Source organism: Myotis yumanensis, unplaced genomic scaffold (genome assembly GCF_028538775.1).
Source record: "Myotis yumanensis isolate MYYU_CA2020_CCGP unplaced genomic scaffold, mMyoYum1.0.hap1 SCAF_2, whole genome shotgun sequence".
In the NCBI taxonomy this organism is placed as follows: domain Eukaryota; kingdom Metazoa; phylum Chordata; class Mammalia; order Chiroptera; family Vespertilionidae; genus Myotis; species Myotis yumanensis.
Genome location: NW_027223753.1, coordinates 506,031 through 530,800, shown reverse-complemented (window position 1 = coordinate 530,800; position 24,770 = coordinate 506,031). Strand labels below are relative to the sequence as shown.

The 24,770-nt window shown below is 56.5% G+C and overlaps 1 protein-coding gene across 1 annotated transcript; it reads left to right on the top strand.

The window, feature by feature from the left end:
* Positions 1–2,047: 2,047 nt before the first annotated feature.
* Positions 2,048–24,582, top strand: SSU72 (SSU72 homolog, RNA polymerase II CTD phosphatase). The gene is made up of 5 exons (XM_070403851.1): positions 2,048–2,417; positions 12,538–12,681; positions 21,977–22,116; positions 22,331–22,449; positions 24,284–24,582. The coding sequence occupies exons 1-5, from the start codon at positions 2,239–2,241 to the stop codon at positions 24,383–24,385; spliced, it is 684 nt and encodes a 227-aa protein (XP_070259952.1). The 5' UTR covers positions 2,048–2,238; the 3' UTR covers positions 24,386–24,582.
* The last annotated feature ends 188 nt before the right edge of the window (positions 24,583–24,770 follow it).

The window sequence follows — 24,770 nt, the reverse complement described above, 5'->3', positions numbered from 1 at the left end:
ACACTCTATCCACTGAGCCAAACCAGCTAGGGCCATCATTGATGTTTCTCTCTCTCTCTCCCTCTCCCATCCTCTCTGAAATCAATAAAATATATTTTTTTAAAAAGTTAAGTTTTGCCCTAACCGGTTTAGCTCAGTGGATAGAGGGTCGGCCTGCGGACTAAAAGGTCCCAGGTTCGATTCTGGTCAAGGGCATGTACCTTGGTTGCGGGCACATCCCCAGTAGGAGGTGTGCAGGAGGCAGCTGATCGATGTTTCTAACTCTCTATCCCTCTCCCTTCCTCTCTGTAAAAAATCAATAAAATATATTTTTAAAAAGTTAAGTTTTGGAATCTCAAATGTTTCCCATAACTACTGAGAACCTCAATTACTTTTGGTCACATTGTCCATTTAGTTACAAATACGCATGAGAAGGGATGGTGTTTTTAAACATAAATTCAGCCAGGGTCCGTGCAGGAGGGAGGCCTTGAAAATATCCAGATAACTGAGACCGTAGACTTTTCTCTGGAACAAGGGCCCAGACAGGCTACATCAGCTCAAGCAACCTGCAGGCTCAGTACCGGCCAGTCCCGCTGAGCACAGCCTGGTCCCAGAGGGAAAGCCGACGGCCCAGCAGCCAGTTCCGGAGGGAAAGCCTGCTCGCTCCCCAGAGGCCTGCGGTCAGCGCGGTCAGTGCGCGCAGACCCGGGGGAGGCCCTGCCACTGAGCACCCGCTCCGAGAGCAGAGGTCCGGGGGAGACCCGAGGAGGAGGCTGCCCGCAGTCCGACACTGGTGCGTTTTATTAAGGGAAACCACGCGCAGGGACCGCGTGCCTTGGGTGGCAGCGAGATGAGTGGGTCCTGGCACCTCCGGGCAGGCACTGGGCCCGACACCGGGCAGCGCGGAGGAGTCACGGTGCTGGTTCGGGACCATTCCCGGGGGCAGGTCACAGCCCAGGACCCGGCACCTGGCAGGAGGCAGGGATGGTCCCGGCCTGTCTCAGAGCAAACATTACCGTCGTCCTCCCCGCCTGGCCAGTGGCTGAGCGACAGGGTCACTGGGACCGTCTGGGTCCAGACGGAAGCGGGCTGACAACCACCAGCACGAAGAACCCGCCCAAGACACAGCCCGGTCCCCCGGGGGTCAGGCCAACGTGTCAAATGAGAGCCCGACAAACACTGCCTTCTAACAGGAAAGAAGAAAAGAGACAAAACCCCGAAAACTCCCCAGGTCCCGGAGAAGGGCTGCAGAGCTTCAGGACACACGGCGGGAGGTCGGGTCCGGGAGGACTTACCCTGTAGCTCCCAGCCGAGCAGGAGCACGGAGCTCAGCCGGCCCCGAGGGCGCCGCACCTGCCCGCTCACCCGACCTGGAGCGACGGGGTCAAGGGGTCTTCTCTGGGTCCCGGAGGAGCCCCAAATAGGCCGGACGTAAGTAAAAAGTCGGCCAGGTGTTCATTCAGCAAAAAGGATTTATTTAGGGGTTAAAAAAGAAAAAAAAACAAGCCTGTAGGAGCAGCCACGGCCAGCCCGATAGAGGTTTCCGCCCGGAGGAAAATGGAGGAAGGACATCCGGAGCGGAAGAGGAAGTTAAGGACAGGACCAGCCACCAAGCACGTGGAGCTGCGTCCCGACCCCAGAGCCGTCGCTGCGGGCTTCTCCCGGCGACGCGGGTGCGAGAGCCCCTCCCGCAGCTCTGTCTCGGCTGAGGGCCTCCCCTCCCCAACACGCTCAGGACCTTGTTTAATGTCTCACTCCGCAGGGTTTCCGCGGGAGGGCGATGGGAGGCGGGCGGCGGAGGGAGGGCAGGGAGGCTCTGGCGATGGCCGAACACGAGCGCCCCGGCGGCGGGAGCGAAGGAAAACCCGGGGCCCCAGGGGATTCTGGGGCGCGTAGAGCCGCCCGGACAGGCGCCCGGTCGCGCCCAGCCACCTCCCACGCCTGTCTGGGCCGGCGTGGCGTCACTGCCGGCGACAACGGCGTGACGTTCGCGACGCCTCGCGTCACTCTCGGCGACGGCGGCGCGGCGTTGTGACGTCAGCACGCCGACGCGGTCGGTGGGCAGCTCCTGTGAGGAACGCGGGCCTCGGCTGCGCCCCCTCGGAGCAGAGGCGAGCTCGCCCGCCCGGCGCCCGTTGGTGGGCCTCCCTCCGCCCGCTGCCCGGCTTCAGACCGCGCGGGGAGGCCTGCGGGACGCCGGGTACTCTCCCGCGCCCCGCGTCCCGACGCGGTACGTCGTCGGCGCCGCCGCTTGGCGTCATGACTTCCGGGAGCCGCGGCCGCCATCTTGGTCGCGCGGAAGAGCCGCGCCTGGGTGGGAGTCCCGAGCCGGAGGGAGCGGACGGTGAGGCCACCGCCATGCCGTCGTCGCCGCTGCGGGTGGCGGTGGTCTGCTCGAGCAACCAGAACCGGAGCATGGAGGCGCACAACATCCTTAGGTAGGTGGGCCTCCGCCCTGGCCCCGCGCGCCCCGTCCCCCGGCCGGTCCGCCGTCCCTCCGGCCCGAGCTGGGCGAAGGCTGCCTCTGCTCTCCCCGGCCCGTCCGGGGCCCGGCGGTCCCCGAAGGAAGCCCGGGGGGTTGCCCGGCCCGGGCTCTTTGGCCCCGGGGGCCGAGCGCTGCGAGGGGTGGACAGGGCGCGGTCGGCCGCGCGGTGCGCCCACGTGTGCTCAGCATCGCGGGGAAATCCAGGTTCGAAGTGAAAACGTTCCCGCGCCCCCGGAACCGCAAAGCTCCTAGGAGACCCGGTGGCTGGTGCTCGGTGCGCCCGCCTGGCACGCCCGTCGGCGCATCGGAAAATGGGGGGCCTGTCTGGCCCAGACGCCGGCTTAGGGTCCAGGGCGAAGCGTCACTTACCACCTGTTGGGAAACCTGCAGGACGTGACCTCAGCACAGGAAGACGCTTTTTAAAAAAAACAGGGAAGTAGCCGTGTTGTCAACGTCAGGAATTTGTGTGTTTGCTTCTAGCCACACGTTCAACCCTCCCCAACCCCTTTGGAAGGCCCCCGGCGGCTCTGGAGGGCAGTGGAGCGGGCGCCTCGCGTGATATTTCAGCGTAACTCCTCCTCGGGGACCCTGGTGTCTTCAGTGGAAGTTTGTTCTTGCCTGACAGAGTTTTCCCCTCCGTCCCTCGCATTATTGTGACGGTTCGGTGCGCCCGTCCGTGGTGACAGTAAAGCACAGTGGGAGCTGCCTTCTCCCCCGGCGCCCCTGTGTGCGGATGTGACAGCTCAGCAGAGCCTGGCTGCTGTGACCGGCCCTGCCTGAGCCCCGGGTGACGGGAGGGTGACGGGAGGGTGGGGCCCCCGCCCGCTGGTTGGGGTCCCCGCACTCTGGTTTCCCTGCTGAAGCGGGCAGGGTCCCGAGGCCTTGATCCGCTAAGCAGGAGCTGGATGCCTCCCAACAACATCGGCAGCCGGTCCGCAGCATTCACAGATGCCGTTTTTGGGTAGCGTGTTACCACACGCTTTGAACCTAAGAAGTCTATCTGCAGGTTATTTTTAAACTGTAAAGTTATTTTAAAACTAGAAATATGCTGGAGTTACATTGTGCTGGGTCACCCCCCAAACTGCATTATGTCTCCAGTCATTAAAAATTGGGTAAATTTAAGCAGGAGAATGCAGCATTCACACCCCTGGAAAACTACTCAAGGGAACTGATATTTAATGTTTTTAATTATAATAACAGGTGCTGTGGAGACCACCTCATCCTGCTGGTTCTGGCTGGTGATCCTTTGTTTAAGTCCTTCTGCTACTAAGTATTTGTGTAATAAAGTTGGGATGAAATCTTAGAAAAGAAAAAGTTTAAAAAATTACCTGCAGCAACTTTGTGAGTGAAATCGGTTTCAAAGTCATGCCTGTCTGATGCCCTGGGCTGGCCCCGGGAGCTCAGTTGATTAGAGCGTCAGCCAGATAACACCAAGGTTGTGGGTTTGATCCAGGTCAGGGCACACACAAGAAGCTATGGCCGAGTGCAAAAATAAGTGGAACAACAGATTGATACACAACCCCCCCCTTCCCCTCTCTCTAAAATCCTATATAATAATAGGCTAATATGCAAATAGAACGAAGGGCGGAACAATAGGAACAACCGAACAACCGGTCGCTATGATGTGCGCTGACCACCAGGGGGTGTGTGCAGAACACGGTGGACATTGGCCATGGGGGGAATGGTGGAGCAGGTGAGAGGGGGTGCCAGACCAAGGCGGGGCACCGGTTGCTGTCATTGTGGTGAGCCTCTGGTGGTTACTGAAAATTCTTTGCTCCCACGCACCACAGTCCCGGCTGGCGCTCACATCCTCTGCTGGTGCCAGAGGCGCCACTCGCACCCGCTGCCAGTGCCCGGCGTCGGTCCTGATCACTCAGCGCCATCAGCGGGTGTGAGTGGTGGCTGCTGGCCCCGATCGCCCCTGAGGGCTTCTCCACCTCCCTCTGCTCCTGAGGGGTGATAGGGGCAGCAGCTGCTGCTCGCACCGTTGACAGCACTGGCCCCACTAGCACCCGCTGCTGGCACCGGCCCCAATCGCTCCACACTGTCAGCAGGTGCAAGCGGGGAACAGCGCTGTCAGCGTGTGGGGTGTCGACGGGAGCAGGGCTGCCTGCAGACAGGGTACCAGGGGCAGTGGCGGGAGGGGCCGGGTGGGGGTGAGGAGGATGGGCCGAGACCCATCACTGTGCCCACCGCAGCTTCACGACCCACAGTTCCTTTCAAGGTGCACGAATTCATGCACTGGGCCCCTAGTCAATAAATAAAAAGATAGCAAGTTCTTAGTAGTTCATAGTGGTGGGAGCCAGCACAGCATTGGGTCTCCTGTGGAAAGGGGGGCAAAAAAAGCCAGAGTAGGAACTCTTGTGTGTGCTTTTACTGAGTTTACTATCTTTCAAGTTTACTCATCAAAAGGGCAGAATGAGGACAAAGGAGGTAAGTTTAGGGTAACATGTTATTCATGTGGTGAATGTAAGGTTCTTTTAGACATGGCTTTTTAAAAAAATATATATCTTATTGATTTTTTTACAGAGAGGAAGGGAGAGAGATAGAGAGTCAGAAACATCGATGAGAGAGAAACATCGATCAGCTGCCTTCCGCACATCTCCCACTGGGGACATGCTCGAAACCCAGGTACATGCCCCTGACCGGAATCGAACCCGGGATCCTTCAGTCCACACGACACTCTATCCACTGAGCTAAACCGGTTTCGGCTAGACATGGCTCTTTAATTTCTAAAATGCCTATTTTGGGGAGTGTTTTCCTTTGTTAAAAAAGTAATCTTTATTTGCAAAATTCTCACTGAAGAAAATATGGAAGATGAAGATCACTCAAAATACCATTTTTCTTTGTCTAATACACTTAAAGGGAGATCAAAATGAAGCTCTGTAACCTCTCTTCACATCATGTTGTGAACGTGGTCTGATTGCAGTACTCATTTCTGTGGGTTTTTTTTTTTTATTATTATTTATTTATTTATTTACTTATTTGAGAGAAACATCGATTTGTTGTTCTGCTTATTTATGCATTCATTGGTTGCTTCTTGTATGTGCCCTGACCAGGAATCAAGCCCTTGGTGTGTCTGGACGACACTCTAACCAACTGAGCAACTTGACCAGGTCACTTTCGTTTTGATGCCTTGAGTTTGAACACCTGTTCCTGTGGTGACAGCCAGTGGTTGGGACCCTGGGCAGGGTGACTTGTAGCCAGTCTCCCATTAGTAGACACTTGGGTGTTCTTGTTCTATTTTGCATTTGTACAATGTCAGCATCCTTGTGCCATCTAGGTATCTGCACATTTTCTGGTTATTTCCTTGGCATAAATTCCTAGCGGTGGAGTTACATTTTCATACGTTTTTGCCAGGCTGCCTTCCAGATAATACCTATTTATAAAATTCTCATTTTCTCACAATCTTTTCATGCTACCAGGGCAGAAGTGTGGATCTCACCTTCCTTTATTTTTAAATTTCTTTGATATTGAACAATTTTTCATGTCTTTCTCACTGTTGAGATATTACTTATGGCTTTATGTATTTGGATTTTTTACAGGGTTTAAAAGCATCTTCAGAAACTTTTTGACGGTTTCTGTTACAATTAGGAGAGCTTATGAAAGTCCGATTTAGAGACTTAGACCTTAAAGTGATGTTTGTGGAAAGCAAAGAAAGATGATGTGGTAGGTGGAAAAAAGCAAGAAACTTGTGTGCAGTCTGGTTACAAATACAAAAGAGTGTGCATAGGAAAACAAACAAATATCAAAAAGAATGTGTTACCTGAACACACTCTGTAGGTAGTTTACCAGTGAAACCCTGTTCTATTTTTGCCCTGTTGAAATCAGCTTGGACTGCAACTTTTTTTGACAAGTCGAATACAAGTGATAATGAGTGTTGGCACTTTCTAGAGCTAGTCAGAACGTTCCCTGGGGTGATCATTTTTATCTTTTCAGACTAAAATTTTTGAAATACCGGGGCGGGGGGGGGCATTAGGTTTTTAAGGTGTTGGAAGACTTGTATGCTTCCATAGGGACTCCTGTTCTTTGTACTTTGTGGATTAAGATTTCTCTTTAGAGCCAATTCATTTTTTGTTCCAAACTACCTCCTAGATGTTAAGAGGCATGTTGATTTTTGGAAGCTACATTTCTAATTGTACATGCAGCAATTCAAAACAAATTTTAAAGACAGACTTCTATGAGCTGCTGGGCTGAGTTCTCAGTCACAACTCCCTGGCTGTGTGGTTTTGGGAAGGTGAGCAGGGGCTGCAGACATGGGAGAAACAGGTGAGCCCGTCTCTGGAGCTCCTCTAGCAGGTGCTTTCCCAGCCCCATCTGACTGCGTCTGGACACCCTTAGATGCTCACAGGCACAGGGGAGGAGGAGGCCCCAGCTTGTGAGGGACCCGAGGGGCCCGGTCATTGCAGATGTGACAACCAAGACTCAAGATGGGAAAGAAAACCTGGGTTGAAGGAGGGATCCAGGGGGTGGAGGTGGGGGGTGCCACAGTCAACTGAGGTCCTGCAGTTCTCCGATCTGGACGGTGCTCTCAGATCTTCACATTATGTGGGCCCCAAGCCACACGGGGAGAGAAGGCGCTCGGACCTCCTCCCAGAGGGGACGTGTCTCAGGCTGCCTGAGGTGGTGTGGTCACACCCCTGGCACATCTCAGACATAGGGTGCTCCCACTCAAGGTGCCCAAAACCTCTGGTCTGAACACATTTACAGAAACTGCTTACTAGGGTGGGTCAGCTGGGTCCTGCAGCCTCTGTGGCTGCATGTTTGATATCTCAGTTCTGGGAGAACTTAAAGGAAAAAGGAAGCCAACTGGAAATGATGTGAGAAGGTGACTGGGTCTGAAGTCAGGTCCTGGGAATGGCAGAGGACCACGTCCACCTTCATGGGCTCTGAGGGGCTACATGGTTTTTGTCTTCAGAAGCAGGACAGGGTGGAGAATTCCATTTGAAGGTGAACATTGAGACAGAACCGGGCAGACCAGGCATGGGAACAGCCCCGACAGCTGAGCATTCTTCCCTGCATTCGGGTCTTCTCCGGCCCTTCCAGATGAGGACAGGCGCCCGAGCCGGTGCAGCCGGTGGTGTGCGTCCCGGCCTGGGACTGCCTTCTGCTGGTGCTGGTGCTGTGTGAGGGGGAGCCCCCAGTGGCCAGCAGAGCAAGGTGGCCTGTGAGAAGATAGGGTCCAGGAACGGGGCAGGAGGGCGTCCAAGCAGGCCACCAACCGGGCAGTGTAAATGGCACATTTATCACAAGTTTAAGGCACAGATCTGCTTAGAAGCCGCTCCGTTTCATTCTTGGCCTTGTGGGATCATAGTAAACGAAATCATAGAAAATGTTTATTGGAATGTGTTTAGGGCCCACAATTTGCTGGTGAGAACATAAATTTTATTGGAAAGTTGACATTTCAGAAGTGTGTCTTCCCAGTCCTGGCCGGCTCACAGTGACGTTGCAGGCAGACTGTAGGTGGGGTAGCTTGGGAGCAGCTGGTTGTGTTCTGTGGGCATGAGGTCCCGTAGCTAGCGATGGGGCTGAGGAGCAGTGACTGACCTGTGGAGGGGGCGTGGTGAGGGCACTGTCCCCACAGGCTGTGCTCCCAGGAGGCTGGCGGGTCTGGGCTCACTCTTAGCCAGAGGAATGCTTCCCAGTAGGTTAGTGCTCACACTACAGCACTGACCTTCTTACGATTCTTCTGGATTCTTCTGGTATTCTTCTTAGCGTTAGCATTTTCCCTTTAGTCATTGGATAACAAGGGAAACAATTCTGTACCCCCACATTTAGCATTGTCTTGGATAGGTTGTGTTTACCTTAGAGGGAGACGGAGGGAGGGAAAGAGAGAGGGAGAGAAATATCGATCAATTGCCTTCCGCTTGTGTCCTGACTGGGAATCAAACCCGCCACCTTCTGGTGTACAGGACATGCCCCAACCAACTGAGCCATACCGGCCGGGGCAGATAGGTTCTTGATGAAAGATTTTTATACTTGTGAAGGCGTTTGGTAAACACTTGTCTGGAAGGTTAGATTAACATAGAAAATAGTTGGCCGTTGAAACAAGGCCTGTTGTCAGGAATTTTATTCTAGCCCTCGGTTCTCTTATGTAAGAAACAAATTGTCACACGGCACAGCTGTCACACGCAAGATGGGCTGTTATGTCGTTGCACCAGCTTAGAAGAAACAGTGCTTTGCTGCTAATTAGCCTTTGCCACTTGTGAGCATTTTGTTGGGGGAGGAACAAACTGCATTCATCTTATTTTTAAACGTGGTTGGTGACAATCTCAGAGTCTGGAGGGCGGTGAGGATGGCAGCAGGCAGTTCCTCAGAGAAACCCAGCCAGCAAGGAGCCTTGTCTGGGCGGTCGGTCTCAGGGAAGGCTGGGCCCGGTTACCGTGGGGATGACTTACTGTCAGGGACATGGGGAGTGCTCCATCTGGACACCCAGTGAAACCTCAGGCCCAGCATGACGCGATGAGTGCAGGGGACAGGCCTGCCAGGTGGCGTCCCCCGCAGGTCGGACCCAGACAGCTGCAGCAGGTGGAGGGGAAGGCCCTATAGGGCAGCGGTTCCCAACCTGTGGGTCGCGACCCCTTTGGAGGTTGAATGACTCTTTCACAGGGGTCGCCGAAGACCATCGGAAAACACATAGATAATTACGTATTGTTTTTGTGATGAATCACTATGCTTTAATTATGTTCCATTTGTAACCATGAAGTTGGGGGTCACCACAACATGAGGAACTGTGTTAAAGGGTCTCAGCATTAGGAAGGTTGAGAACCACTGCTCTAGGGGGTCTCCCAGAAGCCTGGGCGTGCTCCTCACTGTCCTGTGTCCTGGATGTTTTACTGATCTTCTCACCCCCAGGAGCTGAGGAGAGAGATTGGGTCTGTTTTGACCACTGGGTGTCCCCAGCACACAGTGAGCTTCAGGAAATGCTGTCGAATCAATGGAAGGTGAACCTGCTGCCAGGAGAAGCGGTGGTTTTTCCCATTTGAAATGTCACCGTTGGGGCTTCCTGACTCCTTTGCTGTGGCTCGGATGTCCTCACTGGATAGTTCATCAGTGATTTCAAGTGTGGCTGTGCTTGGGCTCATTTTAAGAGTTGGCTCATTTTAATACATTCCTTACTTGTTTTTTGTTGTTGCTTTTAGAGAAAGAGACATTGATTTGTTGTTCCACTTATTTATGCATTCATTGGTTGGTTCCTGCCCTGACTGGGGATTGAACCTGAACTTTGGCGTATCAGGACAACGTACTAACCAAATGAGCTAACCGGCCAGGGCCTAAGAAACTCTTTTTTCTTTTCTTTTTTTATAGTATATATTTTTTAATTGATTTCAGAGAAGGAGAGAGACAGACAGAAACATCAATGATGAGAATCATTGATCGGCTGCCTTCTGCACACACCCCTACTGGGGATCGAGACTACAAACCAGGCATGTGCCCTGATCAGGAATCAAACCATGATCTCCTGGCTCATAGGTTGACGCTCAATGACACTGAGCCACACCAGCTGGGCTCACCCCAAAAATTCTCTCCCGAATATCCAGTTACCTCATTGCAGACACAGCTGAGACACTGCAGGGTGCGTTCCAGACGCCCTCAGGTACTGTGTGTTCTGTTTTCCCGCGCACATAAGTCATGGATGTGCACGCTGCACTGCAGTTTGTTAAAGTGTGCAGTAGCACTGTCTAAACCAGGGGTCCTCAAACTTTTTAAACAGGGGGCCAGTTCACTGTCCCTCAGACCGTTGGAGGGCCGGACTATAGTTTAAAAAAAAAACTAAACAAATTCCTATGCACACTGCACATATCTTATTTTGAAGTAAAAAAACAAAACGGGAACAAATACAATGTTTGTATTTGCATGTGGCCCGCGGGCCGTAGTTTGAGGACCCCTGGTCTAAACCAACAATGTACATACCTTAGGATAGTGGTCGGCAAACTCGTTAGTCAGCAGAGCCAAATATCAGCAGTACAACGATTGAAATTTCTTTTGAGAGCCAAATTTTTTAAACTTAAACTATATAGGTAGGTACATTGTTATTAACTTAATTAGGGGACTCCTAAGGCTTAGGAAGAGCCACACTCAAGGGGCCAAAGAGCCGCATGTGGCTCGTGAGCCGCAGTTTGCCGACCACAGGGCTAGGAAAAACACTTTATTGCTATAAAGTGGTAATCATCATCTTAGCCTGCTAGAAAATGGCACCGCAGCCCTGGCTGGTTTGGCTCGGTGGATAGAGCGTCAGTCTGCGGACTGAAAGGTCCCAGGTTCAATTCTGGTCTGGGACACATGCCAGCGTTGTGGGCTTGGTCCCCAGGAGGGCGCGTGCAGGAGGCAGGCAGTCAGTGATTCTCATCATTGATGTTTCTATCTCTCTCCCTCTCCCTTCCTCTGAAATCAATAAAAATGTATTTTGTTTTAAAAAAAAAGAAAGAAAATGGCACCGTAGACTTGCTCGACACAGGGTTGCCGCAGGCCTTCAGTTTCAGTGTCTGCACAGCCGAGTGGAGCGTGTTTCTGTGTGTGGCTTCACGTGACTTGTTTGGAGGCAGGGCTGGTGAGGGACGTGCGGCCTCTGGAGACAGACCCAGGGTGGGCCCAGGCGCGTGCTGAGCAGCTGCTTTCGCACTTGGGGTCTCTCCTGGCCAATGCGCACCTTCGGCCACATGCTCCTCAGCTCCCGTAGGAGGCCCAGGCCTGGCCGCTCCCTCCACAGGGACGACCTGCCTTCTGCTGGGCACAGGCCTCAGCTCCACGCCGGCCCTGGGGAGCTGTGGGTCTCAGCACATCCTCCCGCTGGCCGGCCGGCCGGAGAGGCAGCTCCTGGTGCCCTCGGGTGAACCAGTGAAGAGATGGGGGCGTTGGTACTTGTGGGCTTCTGGGCGCCCTGCTTTCCCACGAGGCCCTCTGCCCTCGGGAGGGCCGTGCAGCTGATGGTCTCACACTCTGCGGAAAGGGTTGGTCTGAGGAATAATTCACTCTTTCCCTTGAGGTGGACATTTTCCCATTAGATAGCCGTTAGGTTGCTGGAGCATTGGCAGCGCCTTTAGGGCACTTGCAGGGGAAGTGGCTTGTTGGGGCAGTTCCTGTGGGGCAGTGGTCAGCTGGGCCGCCAGCTTAGGGGAACATGACCTCCAGAGAAGCAGGTGTGGCCAGCCTGGGTGACCATGACCCTGTGGGATCGAGCAGGTGGTGGGTTCCTGTCGCTGCCTGGTTCCCACCGCCATGGTTGAGGTGACTTGTCAGGCTGGTTGGGGCTTTGACAGAGAATACTCCTTCTCTTGTATGTTACCTGGATTGGTGAGGGCGGGGGGGACTGGGAGGAGGTGGTCAGCATGTCTGATTGGTGGCTGGGCCTGTTGCCCTCTGGTCACAGCACACACTTGCGGACGTCCTTACGCCTGGCCTCCCTCTGTCACCGCCGAGTGCCTGGCCCTGGGTTGGTTGGCCACTCACCTGTTTCCCCGCGTTCTCTGACCAGTTCTGGGTTCAGTGCGAGTGCTGCCCCTCACCCTTTCTTAGTGGCAGGAAGTGCCCTGCTGTGTGGATGGACCTGCAGGTTCCATCTTGGGTGGTTGAGCGCCGCTGCCGACAGTTCTGGGGCTGGTTGCAGGTGCATGCGGGGGGCGGGGGGCGGGGAGCTCCCAGCAGTGAGAGGTCGGGTGGAGGTGACACCGGCTTTCACAGCTGGACACTCGGATGCCAGCACCTTATCCAGAGGCTTCCCAGTCACTCGGCAGCTCCGCCTGAGTGCGGCCCGTGTCCCGTTCATCTAGCAGCCATTTGTCATGCCCGCTGCGCGCTGGGCACGGCTGGGGGTGCGGAGTGTGTTGTGGGAGAGAACCAGCGTGGCAGGCAGCCCTGCGTCTCCGTTATTTTCGGTTTCGTCTGGTTTTTGTGTAACAGGCCTCATGACGCTCTAACATTTGAATTAAGTACTTAAAGTTCAGTATTTAAAAGCATGCTCTCGAATACCAATAGGATTACTCATTTGTTTGCCCCCACCTTATGCCCCCTGCTTGCAGGGTCCGTGTCTGACCTAACTCAGCTGTGATCTTTGTCTCCTTTGTGTCTTCCAGCAAACGGGGATTCAGCGTCCGGTCCTTCGGAACAGGGACTCACGTGAAGCTCCCAGGGCCAGCGCCCGACAAGCCCAACGTTTACGATTTCAAAACGACATATGATCAGATGTACAACGATCTCCTTAGGAAAGACAAGGAGCTGTATCCCAGCGGGTCCCCCTTTTCAAGACCCCAGTGTGGTGGTCTGTGGCACAGGCATCGTGCTGACCCCATGGCGGGCATCTGGGAGGCGGGTGGATCGTGGCCGCCGCTGCGTGCTGTGCTGAGTCTTCTCATCTCAGAGAACTAAGTGCGTTTCTAGTGTTGCTTGGACAGTGCAAGGGTCAGCACCCTGGGGGCCGGGGACACGTAGGGCACGCAGACAGACACGGGAAGTCCATGGTGACAAGGTCATGATATTACACAGATGAGATGGGGGAGGGAACCGCAGGCTCCGTTGCTTTTCTCACTGCAGGGCCACCGGCTTTCCTGAGCAGGCAGGTGTGTGCCAGTGGGTGTGCACTGACCCACACCGGCCGGCTGCTGCACCCACCTCTGGGCTGCACCCACCTCTGGTGATGCCTCTGGAAGGTCAGATCCATGAAAGGCCTCGTGTGTGAGCAAAGGAAGCCTGTTAGTAAGTGACGATTTGAAGGAACTTTGCTTTGCATCAGGCACAGGCAACAGGCTGGCTCTGCTTCCTCAGACTCACGAAGAAAGGGTTTTGTGCTTTGTTTGTTTTTTAGCTTAAATAGCACATTTATTTTCTCACAGTTAGAGGGCAGAAACCCAAGTCAAGGTGTGGGCAGAGTTGGTCTCTCGGAGGCCCCTCTCCTTAGCTTGCAGGTGGCATCTTCTCACTCTGTCCTCACGTGGTTTTTAAGGGGAAGGTACTTTTTAAATATAGTCTTGTGAACGTGGCACCGAGCTGTGTGTGGTTAAGGTGATCACTGCCGGGGTTTTGACCAGGCACCTACCACCCTGTGCTGCTGTGGACTCCTGGGCCTCTGCCGTCACTGTGTGACGTGTAGTTCTCAGGGTGGAACCCAGCTGAATCAGGTGAAAGGGATGTAGCACCAAATGGAACGCTTGGTCTCCACGTTGGCACAGGTGTTCTCTGTCCATCTAGATTCGTTAGCCAGAGTGGCCTGGAGGTCTTGTAGCTGGTGTGTGAGCCCCTGCTCCTGCCAGGCTCCAGGTAGATGTGGATGGGGGCCCTGGGGCAGAAACAGGCACTTCCTGTCGGTGCTGCAGCGGGCCTTGGGGGTCTGGGTGGCACCTGGAGCCAGTCCCCCGGGTGGCGTGCTGGGCGGGCGGGAGCCCTCGCAGCTGGGGCAGTACCTGTTCTCGGGCCCTTTCTCAGAACCCCAGGCAGAGCCTGCATTGGGGGAAGCTCCCCAAGTGTTTCCAGTGGGGAGTCCTCACCTGTGTCCTGTCTCCCTGTTGGAGCAACTGCTCTGCTCACATTCTTGGGCCAGGAGGGGAGGCCGGGCGCTGCCTGGCCGAGGAGCAGCCTCAGGACAGTCTCCGGGTCCTTGGAGCTGAGGCTGCCCTTAGCCTGGCAGCAGCGTTAACCGGGGTCCCTTTTCCCTGGAAAGAGCTAGGTTTTAGCCCCAGGCTTCCGTGTGCTTGGAGCTTATCGTGAGACCCTGGCTGGTTCTGAAGATACTCTGTCAGCAGCGTTCACGTTTAAGCTCACACCCACGGGAGCAGCGAGAAGGGGGTGGTGTGCTTGCACACTTGCTCAGTGCTCACAGAGGCCCTTTCACAGCGGCCGGCAGCTGACACATTTTTAAAAGACGAAATCCAGAGGGACTCTGAGCAGGAGGGTGATGTGCGTGTCCCTGATAGTTCAACAGGAGCAGAACCCACTTTTCAGAACTCGGTGTCCCCCAGAAGCATCTGTTCCAAAGACAATTGCACGTGTGTGTGTGTGTGTGTCCGTCCGTGTGTCCACCCGCCCCGTGCGTGCCTCTGCCATGTCAGGAAGCGGGGGGGGGGGGGGGGGGTGTTTGCTGTGCCCACTGTCAACAACAGTACTTGTCTCCTGGCGACCCACCCTGTGTAGGAAAGCCTCCTCCCCTCTTGATTGCCCCCACAAACCTCTGGGCATGTGTTGGGGGGACACCTTCGTTGCTTGATTGACTTCACTTGGGTGGAAGTTCTGTCTCCTGGAGGGTGGGGGAGGGGCAGAACAACCTTGTGCTTGGTGCTTAGCGTGACCCAAGTGCAGCCCTTGACCGGTAATGGAGGGTATCTGCTCCAGGGGTCACTGAACATTGTAATCGCCCAGGGTGAGGGAGGGGAGGGCCATCAGTGGGTCACCCTGTCACCCTGGCAATGCATATGAGAGGGGATCCTTAATGAGCGATGGGACCAGCATCTAGCTCAGGGGCGCCTAGCGATTTGCTTGCTTCCTCATTTGCTCCTGATGCGTGCAGCTAAGAGCTAAGCCCCGTGCCTGGGACAGGATGCCTGGTTGGGGTTTGCAGAAGTGGCGGTTATCCTATATAATAATGAGTAATATGCAAATTGACCATCACTCCACACAAGATGGCCGCCCCCATGTGGACACAAGATGGCCTGCAGGGGAGGGCAGTTGGGAGGGACCGGGCCAGCAGGGGAGGGCACTTGGGGGGGACTGAGCTGGCAGGGGAGGGCACTTGGGGGGGACCAGGCCTGCAGGGGAGGGCACTTGGGGGGGACTGAGCTGGCAGGGGAGGGCACTTGGGGGGGACCAGGCCTGCAGGGGAGGGCACTTGGGGGGGACCAGGCCAGCAGGGGAGTGGTTAGGGGGCAGGCAGGGGAGCGGTTGGGAGCCAGTAGTCCTGGATTGTGAGGGGTCCCAGATTGGAGAGGGTGCAGGCTGGGCTGAGGGGGACACACACATACCCATGCATGAATTTTGTGCACCGGGCCTCTGGTAACCAGTAGAAAGCTAGAAAAATATTTTAAGACAGTGGTTCTCAACCTTCCTAATGCCGAGACCCTTTAATAGAGTTCCTCATGTTGTGGTGACCCCCAATTTCATTGTTACAAATTGAACATAATTAAAGCATAGTGATTAATCACAAAAACAATATGTAATTATATGTGTGTTATCCGATGGGCTTAGGTGACCCCTGTGAAAAGGTCGTTCAACCCCCAAAGGGGTCACGACCCACAGGTTGAGAACCGCTGTTTTAAGATGTAACATGGGGCAAATGAATTTTCTTTGTTGTTGATCCTCACCCAAGGCTATTTTTTCCATTGATTTTTAGAGAGAGCGAGGGGGAGAGAAAGAAACACCTTGATTGGTTGCCTCCCACACCCACCCTGACCATAGCCGGGGATGGAATCTGTAGCCCAGGTACATGCCCTTGACCGGGAATTGAGACCCTTCAGGGTGCAGGCTGATGCTCTGAACCACTCAGACACGCCAGCCAGGGCCGGCAGATGACTTTTCCGTGGAGAGAGTGACCGGTTCTGGAGGCAGCCTGCATCTGCCCCGTGCAGCCAGGCCTCAGGCCCCTGCGTGCACTGGCCTCGTGGTATTCGCAAGGACTGGCCTCAATCAGGTTTGGCCAGTTGTCCCATTAGGAGCAAAGCACTTGGTTAAATAGCTGGTGTGGTTTTCTCCACCAGCAGGAGCAGGAATGAGGTTAGTCACGGTTCCGTTACCATTTTCCTTTTGGGGATTGTTTACTGATAGTTCGGGAAACCGGAGTTCACCTGACCCTCCAGACGAAATCTCTTCTGAGTTGCGTTAACGGGTCTGTGGTGTGTGCAGTCTGTCCGTCCAGAGGGCAGCCTGTGGCTTCCGTGCGTCTCCCAGGCCTGTGCCGCCGTCTCGGCAGCTTCCAGAACATTGTTTCTGTCCCAGCTCTCCCAGCCCCGCACTGCCCGCCTTCTCAGTGGGTGCCCCTCTTCTACAGCTGGAGACGTGATGCGTGGTCTCCTGGCCGCTGCTCACACCAGCGGGGTTTGGGGTTGTCCATGTGTGCATCGGACGGTCTTTTTTCTTTTTGAGAAACAAATGCCAAGTTTGTTCCATTTCTCGCATTTGAAGTATTGGTGATGACATCTTTGGCCTCAAACTGTTCGTTTTTAAGTGCACATTTTCCCCCTTGACCTTAAATTTTCTTCCCTTTGCCACGAGTTCACATGAATACAGAGTGGCTTAAATGTAGTGTTTCCTGTGGGCACTCGTGTAGCTCCGGGGGGTCATTTTCCACACTTGAGCTTCCTCCCAGGAGCCCGGCTGAGCCGGGAGCACCCTTGGGGAGCCTTTGGTGGAAAGACAGTCACCTGCTTCTAGTGTGGAATGGCCAGCCTGGAGCTGCGAGGACGCCGAGGGCCCGGGAGGAGGGGCTGGTCTGTCAGGAGGCTCTGGGCCGTTTGAAACCTTTCGGTGGATAGCGGCTTTTAAATTACAAACCCATTTGCCTTAAAAAGCAAGTAAAAGCCTGCCTCTAAACATGTTAGTGGGCTTTGAACACCTGACCAGTTGTTCCTACACATGGATTTGAAATTCGAACATAACCCCTTCCCGGAGCCTGTCCGGACGGCGCAGGAGCCTGTGTCCAGCACCTCTGCCTCCGATCTCCCACAACAGTCACTTTATGCTTCTCCACCTCAGTTTCCTTGTCGTTTAGGCCTTGGCTTAACTTGTGTGTATACCCACTTCTTCACTGTGTACTTTTTTCTTATCTGGGGGTAAAGCTAAAAATAAAAATGATTTCTCGCACTGTATGTCCCACAGCCTCCTGACCTCCGTGCTGGGTGTGCGGTTGTGGGCACAGCGCTCGAGGGGGGGCCATCGTCTGAGGCCCCCGCACCCTCACTGTAGCTGCAGCCACTGGGCTGCTCCAGAAACTTCTTTGGGTCTCGTCAGACGTGTTCCCAGCTGGCCCGCTTTCTCGTGCTGTGCTTGGTGGGTGGGAACAGGCTGGGCTCACTGTGTGGGCGTCCCTGTCGCCCGCCTGGCACCTGCACGGGCGGCATTGGGCTCTCCCTGTCGCATTTCACCCTGGTCGGCAACTATGTGTTTACATTGTTTTTTAAAATGATGTTTGTTTATTTAACAAGCTGAGCAGAGCCGACTGCTGGGGTGAATGAGGTGAAGCCAAGGTCACTTGTGGGTCTGGACATCAGCAGTGCCCTGGCCATGCTCACTGCTGTGCGTCCTCGCCCAGGCCTAAGGGGTGGACCTGGTCCGTCCGTCCCCCCCCCCCCCCCACACACACACACACACACCAGGTGTGTTGAAAGTGGGTCACCTGACCTAAAGCCAGGGTGGTGGGGCCATTGCAGACCCGGCAGAGCTGGCCGCCCTCATCTCGGGGCAGCAGGGCAGCGCCTCTTCGAGTGGACTCGGGCTCCCACGCTCTCGCTCGTGCAGCCTACATGCTTTGCAGAAATTGCTTTGATTATGAAATGAGTTTGAATTTATTTCTTAATATAAAAAGTGCTGCTCGAAAGCTTTTGTTGAGCGGTTCTGAGTGTGGTTTGAGGCTCCCAGCTGGCCCCACAGCCCTTTGGGAGGTTCTCCAGCTTACAGCTGCTCTTGGCCGTTCTTACTCTCCCCCGTGTGCCAAGGGCTCCCCACAGGCTCCTGCCCTGGTGCCAGCCCTCCAGCGGGGGATGGGCTCCAGGATGCACCCACCTGGCCAGCAGCCGCTGGGCCTGGCCTGTGGTCATGGGAAACGTCTTGTATCCGTGCTGACTCCATGCTTTGCCAGGAAAATGAGGGTGGGACAGGCCCTTGGGGGCGTCGCCTGTATCCATGATGGGAGAGGGTGGGTTGCTTCTCTGGGTCGTGGGAGGATTGGGAAGGAGAGGGTGGCAGCCACTCCTCCCTGGTCCCCCTGGGTGTGCTTTGCAGTGGTTCCCACTTGTGGTGCCTCAGCCTGTGCTGCATCTGAGCCCCAGGTGGCCGTGGCCGTGGCTCTCACTGGCGTTGGAGGACTGGGTGTAGGATTTCAGGGGTGGGGTTCAAAGAGAGGGGTCCTGAGGGGGAAATGCCAGGCTGAGCAACCAGGGCTGCCAGCCTACCTGGCCCTCAAGTCCAGAGCTCGTCGGGCCACCGCCCCATTCAGTTGGGGCTGGTCACAGGTAAAGGCAGACATGTTGCCGCTGCATCATCATAAAATCTAAGTGAGCTGTTCCCGAGATGGGCTGGGCAGCTTCCCTGCTGAGGAACCGCCCGTCCCCTGGGTGCCCAAGTAGCTCCAGCTGCAGCGGAGGGGTCCCTGGACGGGCACACCCACCAGGCAGGGGTCGAGGGGATGTGGAGACACCAGAGAAGAGGGGGTCACTGGCCAGGAGTCGGACCTCCTGGCTGGGGCTGCTCCTGGTGGCTGTGGAATTGGGACGTGGCCCTGGGCTTCCCCGTGGCACAGGGCCCTCCTGCCCTCGAAACAAGTGGGGGGCGGGGGACGCTGGGCGCATCCCAGGGAGTGTGTGCCTGAGCTGGGCAGGTGCAGCCTAGTCCTCAGTGTCAGCCCAGCCCAGTGCAGCTGGATCTGCTGTGACCGCCTTGGTGGCCCCAGGGCCCTGCCTGAGCCCTGGGGAGGGTGTTCCCGTGGGCACTTCGGAGCCACAGGGCCTTTGAGGACCACCCCCCCCCCCCAGGGGACTTGGGCCCCACTTGAGAGTTTGTGCCTGACATTTGTTTGATCGAGTTTAAGATTAGAAGTTAAATTGGGTGACAGGATCCCAGTGCAGAGCTGGCTCCCTGGCATGGCCCACCCTTAGGGAGTGTCAACCACAGAGGATTTGGGGTCACCTCCAAGGCTGAGGTACAAAGTGGGGACACCTGAGCTGGGTGTGGCAGCATCTGGGGGCCGAGAGAAGTCGGTGTCGACCAGGGCGTCCTGGGCTCTGAGCCAGCCTCTGTGAAGCAGCTCGGAGCCATCCTGTCAGCAGACCACGACCACGACCACAACCCGTCCAGCCAGGACCTGAGCAGATGACCCCACAGGTGCAGGGGAGGGGGTGGGGGGGGCGGTGAAGGTTCTGGGCCTGGTGGTTAGGAGGGAGTGTGGGGGGCCTGCATTCCTGCTCTGTCCAGGGGTGCTGCCTGGCTTGGGGTCAGGGCTGTCCCTGCCCAGGCCTCCCTGCTCCTTCCTGAGGTTGGAGGGAGTCTTCCTACCCGGTTTGTCGTGCTCCCCGCTGTGCTCCCTTCCTGCCCTTGGGAAGTGCTCTGTCCACCCAGGACTGGGACTTGGGGAGCGGGGCAGGGGGGCATGGCAGGCCCCTGCCCATCATCGGGGGCTCAGTGAATACGGGGAGCGGGGGGGAGCCCTGCTGCCAGGGCCTGGTCCTTCTCGGGTTCCTGCGGCACATTCCCTTGCTCTCTCTGCTTTGAGCTGAGCGCCCGCAGGGGTCTCTGGCCTGGCCCCCAACTCCCGCTGCCCACGGCCTCCTGCTCCCATGCAGCTGGGAGTCCTGCACAGTGGGCATCAGCAGCCTCCGGGAATGGCCACGGAGAAGCAGGAGAAGGGCCCTCAGGGCCCTGGGTGCAGATGCTCCTGCCCCCTCCGTGCCCTCAGCAGGTGTCCCTCAGAGCCAGGGTCCACCTGCTCCGTCCTCTCTCCTTGGCCTGGGAAGGAAGCCTCCGAGGTGTCCCCCAGGCTGTGCTCCTGTTTCACACGGAGTCACTGCAGGGGAGGCTCAGCCAGGCCCGTCCTGCCGCCTGCCTGGCCACAGGAGCACCTGTGCTGGGGGGGGGGGGGGGGGGGGGGGTTGTGACTGAAAACCTAAGTGCTCGCTCGCTCAGGGAGGGGGGTCAGCCCTGTCCTGGTTCCCAGTGCCGCTCTGGGCCTCGGGCCCCCTGTGCCTGCTGCTCCCAGGGTGTGCCCTCGGGTTCGGGGCTGCGTGAGGGGCAGGCGCTGCAGGTCCTGCCGCCGCCTCAGCACGTGGAGCCCTGCTCAGCAGGAGGCGTCCTGGGCTGCAGAAGCTTTTCACTCTTACAAAGGGCCCCTCCCTCTGGCCCCAGCTTTGCTCTGATTGGGGCTTCGTCCAGGTGGCAGGCTCAGCTCATCCCCATCCCCCTCCTGTCCCTGTGGTCTCAAGTGGGGGTTGGAGAGGTTCTGCGTCTCTGGGAATTGAAGGCAGGTGGGTTGTGGTTTCCTGCTCAAGGGCTGGCGCGGGCACCTCCTGCCCTTGGTCCTGCTTGGCTTGGTGCAGGCCATACATCCTTGGAATTTGCCAGAAAATAGTCCCGAAAGGCCACTGTTTTACTTCCCTGTCCTGCAAGTGAGGGCCGGGGTCTGGTTCGCCAACGAGCCTCACCCCCCTGTGACATCACCTGAATCATGGAGGGTGACTGCAGGAGGAGGGGGTGCGAGTCCCGACCTGAGCGCTGGTGGTCCTTTCCCGAGGGCCGGGCTGGTTGGGTGGCAGGGGAGGGGCTGACCACAGGCCGAACCTCAGTCCCGTGCCGAGCCCGTGGGGTGGGGTGGGGCGGGGCAGGGCAGGGCGGCTCGCAGAGCTGCGGGACGCTGGCTTCACTAACTTAGCTGGAAAGTGTCAGGAGCCAGAACACCACGGCTAACAGTCTAGCATCGTTTTAAGTTAAAACTGTTAGATAAACCACTTAAATACGTTATGAAAGGAAGGGAGGAAATATATTGTGAGTAATCTGAGCTGATTTAAATAAATGGTCTGGGAGACATTGAATGTGTCACTTAATTCCCGCATCAGCCAGTCTGTACCTCTAAAATGGAATTAATGAGATGCGCCTTCCCAGTGGCCCAGAGTGACCCTTACAGGCCACACCCTCTCCCTGCAGCTCAGGGGTCACCCGCTTGGCGTGGACCTCACTGTGGGGGGTGGGGGGGGGCCCTTTCACTCTGTCTTTAGTGATCCCGGCACCTTCCCTTTTTGCTGCCGGGTTTCTGGGATTGCGTGGCTGTTGCTGAGCCAGGCTGGGTGGCTTTACGGAGCCGTGTCCTTGCTGACAGTTGGGTCAGCGTGAGCAAAGGTGCTGTGGGGCGAGTCGGGCAGCTGGTGGGTTGGAGAGACAGGTGGCTGGAGGTGGCCCGCCTCAGGTCTCCACTTCTGGAACCTGTTGGTCTGGAAGCTGTGGCCTGGCCGGCTGAGGTGGGCAGGTCCTGAAGCCCATCAGGGCAGGGCCGCCGCTTGCCTTGTCTTCTGCAAGGCCTGGGTGCTCCTGCCCGTGGAGCGTGGCAGCTCTGCCTGTGCAGACACCGCTCGGCTGAGTTCATGGCGTCTCCCCCAAAGTCCTGGCTGGTGGGGCTCCGCGGATGAAATATTGGCCCTTGGACTGAGGGTCCGGGTTTGATTCTGGTCAAGGGCACGTACTTCTGTTGCAGCTCGATCCCAGGACCCAGTCTCCCACGTGGACGTTTCTCTCTCTGTTTCTCCCCTACCCTTCCACTCTCTAAAAATCGGTGGGAAAAGATCATCTGGTGAGGATTAACCAAAAAATAAAGTTCCTTAACCCCGTGCCCAGCTACACGCAGAACGGCATCTTGCACATGTTGGACAGGAATAAGCGGATCAAGCCCCGGCCAGAGAGGTTCCAGAACTGCAAAGACCTGTTTGACCTGATCCTCACCTGCGAGGAGAGAGTGTACGACCAGGTGGTGGAAGGTGAGCCCACGGCCCTGGGCCTGCGTGTGCCCTTCGTCCCTCACCCTCCCCCTCCCCCGGCCCCAGGGGCTTTCCCGCTGAATGCTTCTCCCAGGACAAGTGAGGGGTGAGGGGTGAGGTGGGGGCCTGGTGTTTGCTGGATCACAGCCACTTTGAGGAGGAGGTTTGGGGCTCGGCCAGGGCAGGTGACGTCGAGCCATCTCTGTCCCCTTAGATCTGAATTCCAGGGAGCAGGAGACCTGCCAGCCAGTGCACGTGATCAACGTGGACATCCAGGACAACCACGAGGAGGCCACGCTGGGGGCCTTCCTCATCTGCGAGCTGTGCCAGTGCGTGAGTATCCGCCCGCCTGGCCTGCTCTGGCTGCGCCGGCACCTGGGAACGGGCGTGGTGCTCAGGGTCCACCCAGTCCTGCACCTGAGGGTGCCCACGGTGTGAGAGTCCATAGCTGGCTCTGGGCAGTTCACTGTGTGTGAAGCTGACAGAAGGCAGAGGTTGCGGGGGTCTCGCTGCCATGAAGCTGCTGTGTGTCAAGGTGTCAAAGGGCCCGAGGGGCTCTCCATCCCCTCACTCGCCTTCCGGGCGGCTCGCCCCTGTGGCCCTGAGCACCTCCCTTGTGTGGAAAGCCAGGGCTTGTGCAGCCACCGCAGCTGTGCTCAGAGCAAAGTGTTTCTGTTACGTGTGACAAAAGCACCGAGCACGGAGGAGCCCACAGCCCTGGCTCTGCCCCTGGTCCCCGGGTTTCGGTGAGCTGGCATGAGTGACAGAAACAGGAAGAAACACATGGCTGGAGCATCGGCCTGCGCCCCAGGGGTCCCAGGTTTGATCCCCGGCTGCGGGAGGCGGCCCATCAGAGTGTCTCTCACGTCAATGGTTCTCTCTCTTTCTCTTGCCCCCTCCTCCTCTCCCTTCCATTGTTTCTATAAATCATTGGAGCCAGGCTGGCATGGCTCAGTGGATAGAGCGTCAGTCCGCGGACTGAAGGGTCCCAGGTTCAGTTCCGGGCAAGGGCGTGCTCAGGTTGCAGGCTTGATCCCCAACAGGGGGACATTCAGGGGGCAGCTGATCAATGGTTCTCTCTCATCATTGATGTATCTCTCCCTCTCCCTTCCTCTATGAAATAAAAATACATTTAAAAAAAAAAACCACACAAAAATCAATGGAAAAAACATCCTTGGGTTAGTATTTTTTTTTAAAAGTTTAACCAAGAAGTCTAGAGATAGGTGGACCCTGCTGGTTTGCTCTGAGGGACCCAGCACAGCTCCCATTCCCAGTGTGCCTCATGGTCCAGTGTGGCTGCTGAAGCTCCAGCAATTGTGCCCATGATCCGGCCGTCACGCAAGAGAAAAGGCTGCGGGGGGAAGACATGTCCCGGAGGCTACACGTGTGACGGGTCACCCTGGCTAATGCTGAGTTACTGGGGTGGGGGTGGCGCTCCTCAGAGGCCGGCCTTTAGGCCAGGACGGGCCAGCAATGGCCTTGGCTGCAGTCCAGCTGGCCACCCAGGGCTGACCCCTGGCAGCACCTCCTTTTAGGGCAGTGGTTGTCCACCAGGGCGCCTGGCCATGTTTGCACACTTGTGGGTCTCACAACTGGGAGGGACGTTGGTGGCAGCCAGTGGGGAGAGGCCACAGATGGTGCCACACACCCTGCACAGGATGGTGCGCCCCCTCACAGGAAAGGGACTGCCCTTCTGTGCCCGGTGTCCGTTGAGTGAGGGTCTGTAGCTGCAATCCATGTGACTTTTTTTCCATTTTATTTTTTTAATACATTTTTTATTGATTTCAGAGAGGAAGGAAGAGGGAGAGAGAGAAACATCAATGATGAGAGAGAACCATTGATTGGCTGCCTCCTGCACACCCCACACTGGGGATCAAGCCCCAAGCCCGGACATGTGCCGACTGGGATTCGAACCCTGAGCTCCTGGTTCATAGGTCGACGCTCAACCGCTGAGCCACGCCGGCCGGGCTCCGTGGAACATTGGACACACTGGATAGCAGGCCCTGGTTTCAGAGCCCAACCCCATTCCCATTGCGCTCTCCCAGGGGAGGGCCTGGGGCCACCGGCATGAGGATGGGAAGCACTGGTCAGCGCCAGCGGGGCTGCTGGGGCTTGGGCCCCACACCCCACTCCCCCTCCTCCCGCTCAGACGCATCTCTGCCCGCAGATCCAGCACACGGAGGACATGGAGAACGAGATCGAGGAGCTGCTGCAGGAGTTCGAGGAGAAGAGCGGCCGCACCTTCCTGCACACCGTCTGCTTCTACTGAGCCAGCAGCCACCCTGCCCGACGGTCTCTGCGCTGCCTGTTGTTAATACTTGTTCCTTCCCACCCCTTCTGACCCCAGGGCCGCTGCCCAAGGATGGCCCCTGCGCTGTACATAGTTTGGCCCCACAACTGTCAAGTTCGGTGTCCCACCCTCGTTACTAGTGTGAAATTAAAGTGTTTTTCTTTAAGCAAAGCAAACACGGTTTACAGTTACTTCCCCCGATGTGTCTGCCATTCTGTTCCCTCCCCGACCTGGCTGGGCGGTACAGGCACCTGGGGAGCCTGCAGTGTCCAGTGAACAGCTGCTGCCGCCTCTGCCTTGTCCTGAGCTTGGCCCGTCCCTCTGGCCCCCACAGGTCCCTCTGGAGGAGGCAGAGCTGGGTGCC

Excerpts from the sequence above, each read along its gene's own strand:
- SSU72 (XM_070403851.1), top strand. The coding sequence starts at position 2,239 with ATGACTTCCGGGAGCCGCGGCCGCCATCTTGGTCGCGCGGAAGAGCCG. Across the intron at positions 2,418-12,537 it reads GAGGCGCACAACATCCTTAG|CAAACGGGGATTCAGCGTCC; the intron begins GTAGGTGGGCCT and ends TGTGTCTTCCAG. Across the intron at positions 22,117-22,330 it reads GTACGACCAGGTGGTGGAAG|ATCTGAATTCCAGGGAGCAG; the intron begins GTGAGCCCACGG and ends CTGTCCCCTTAG.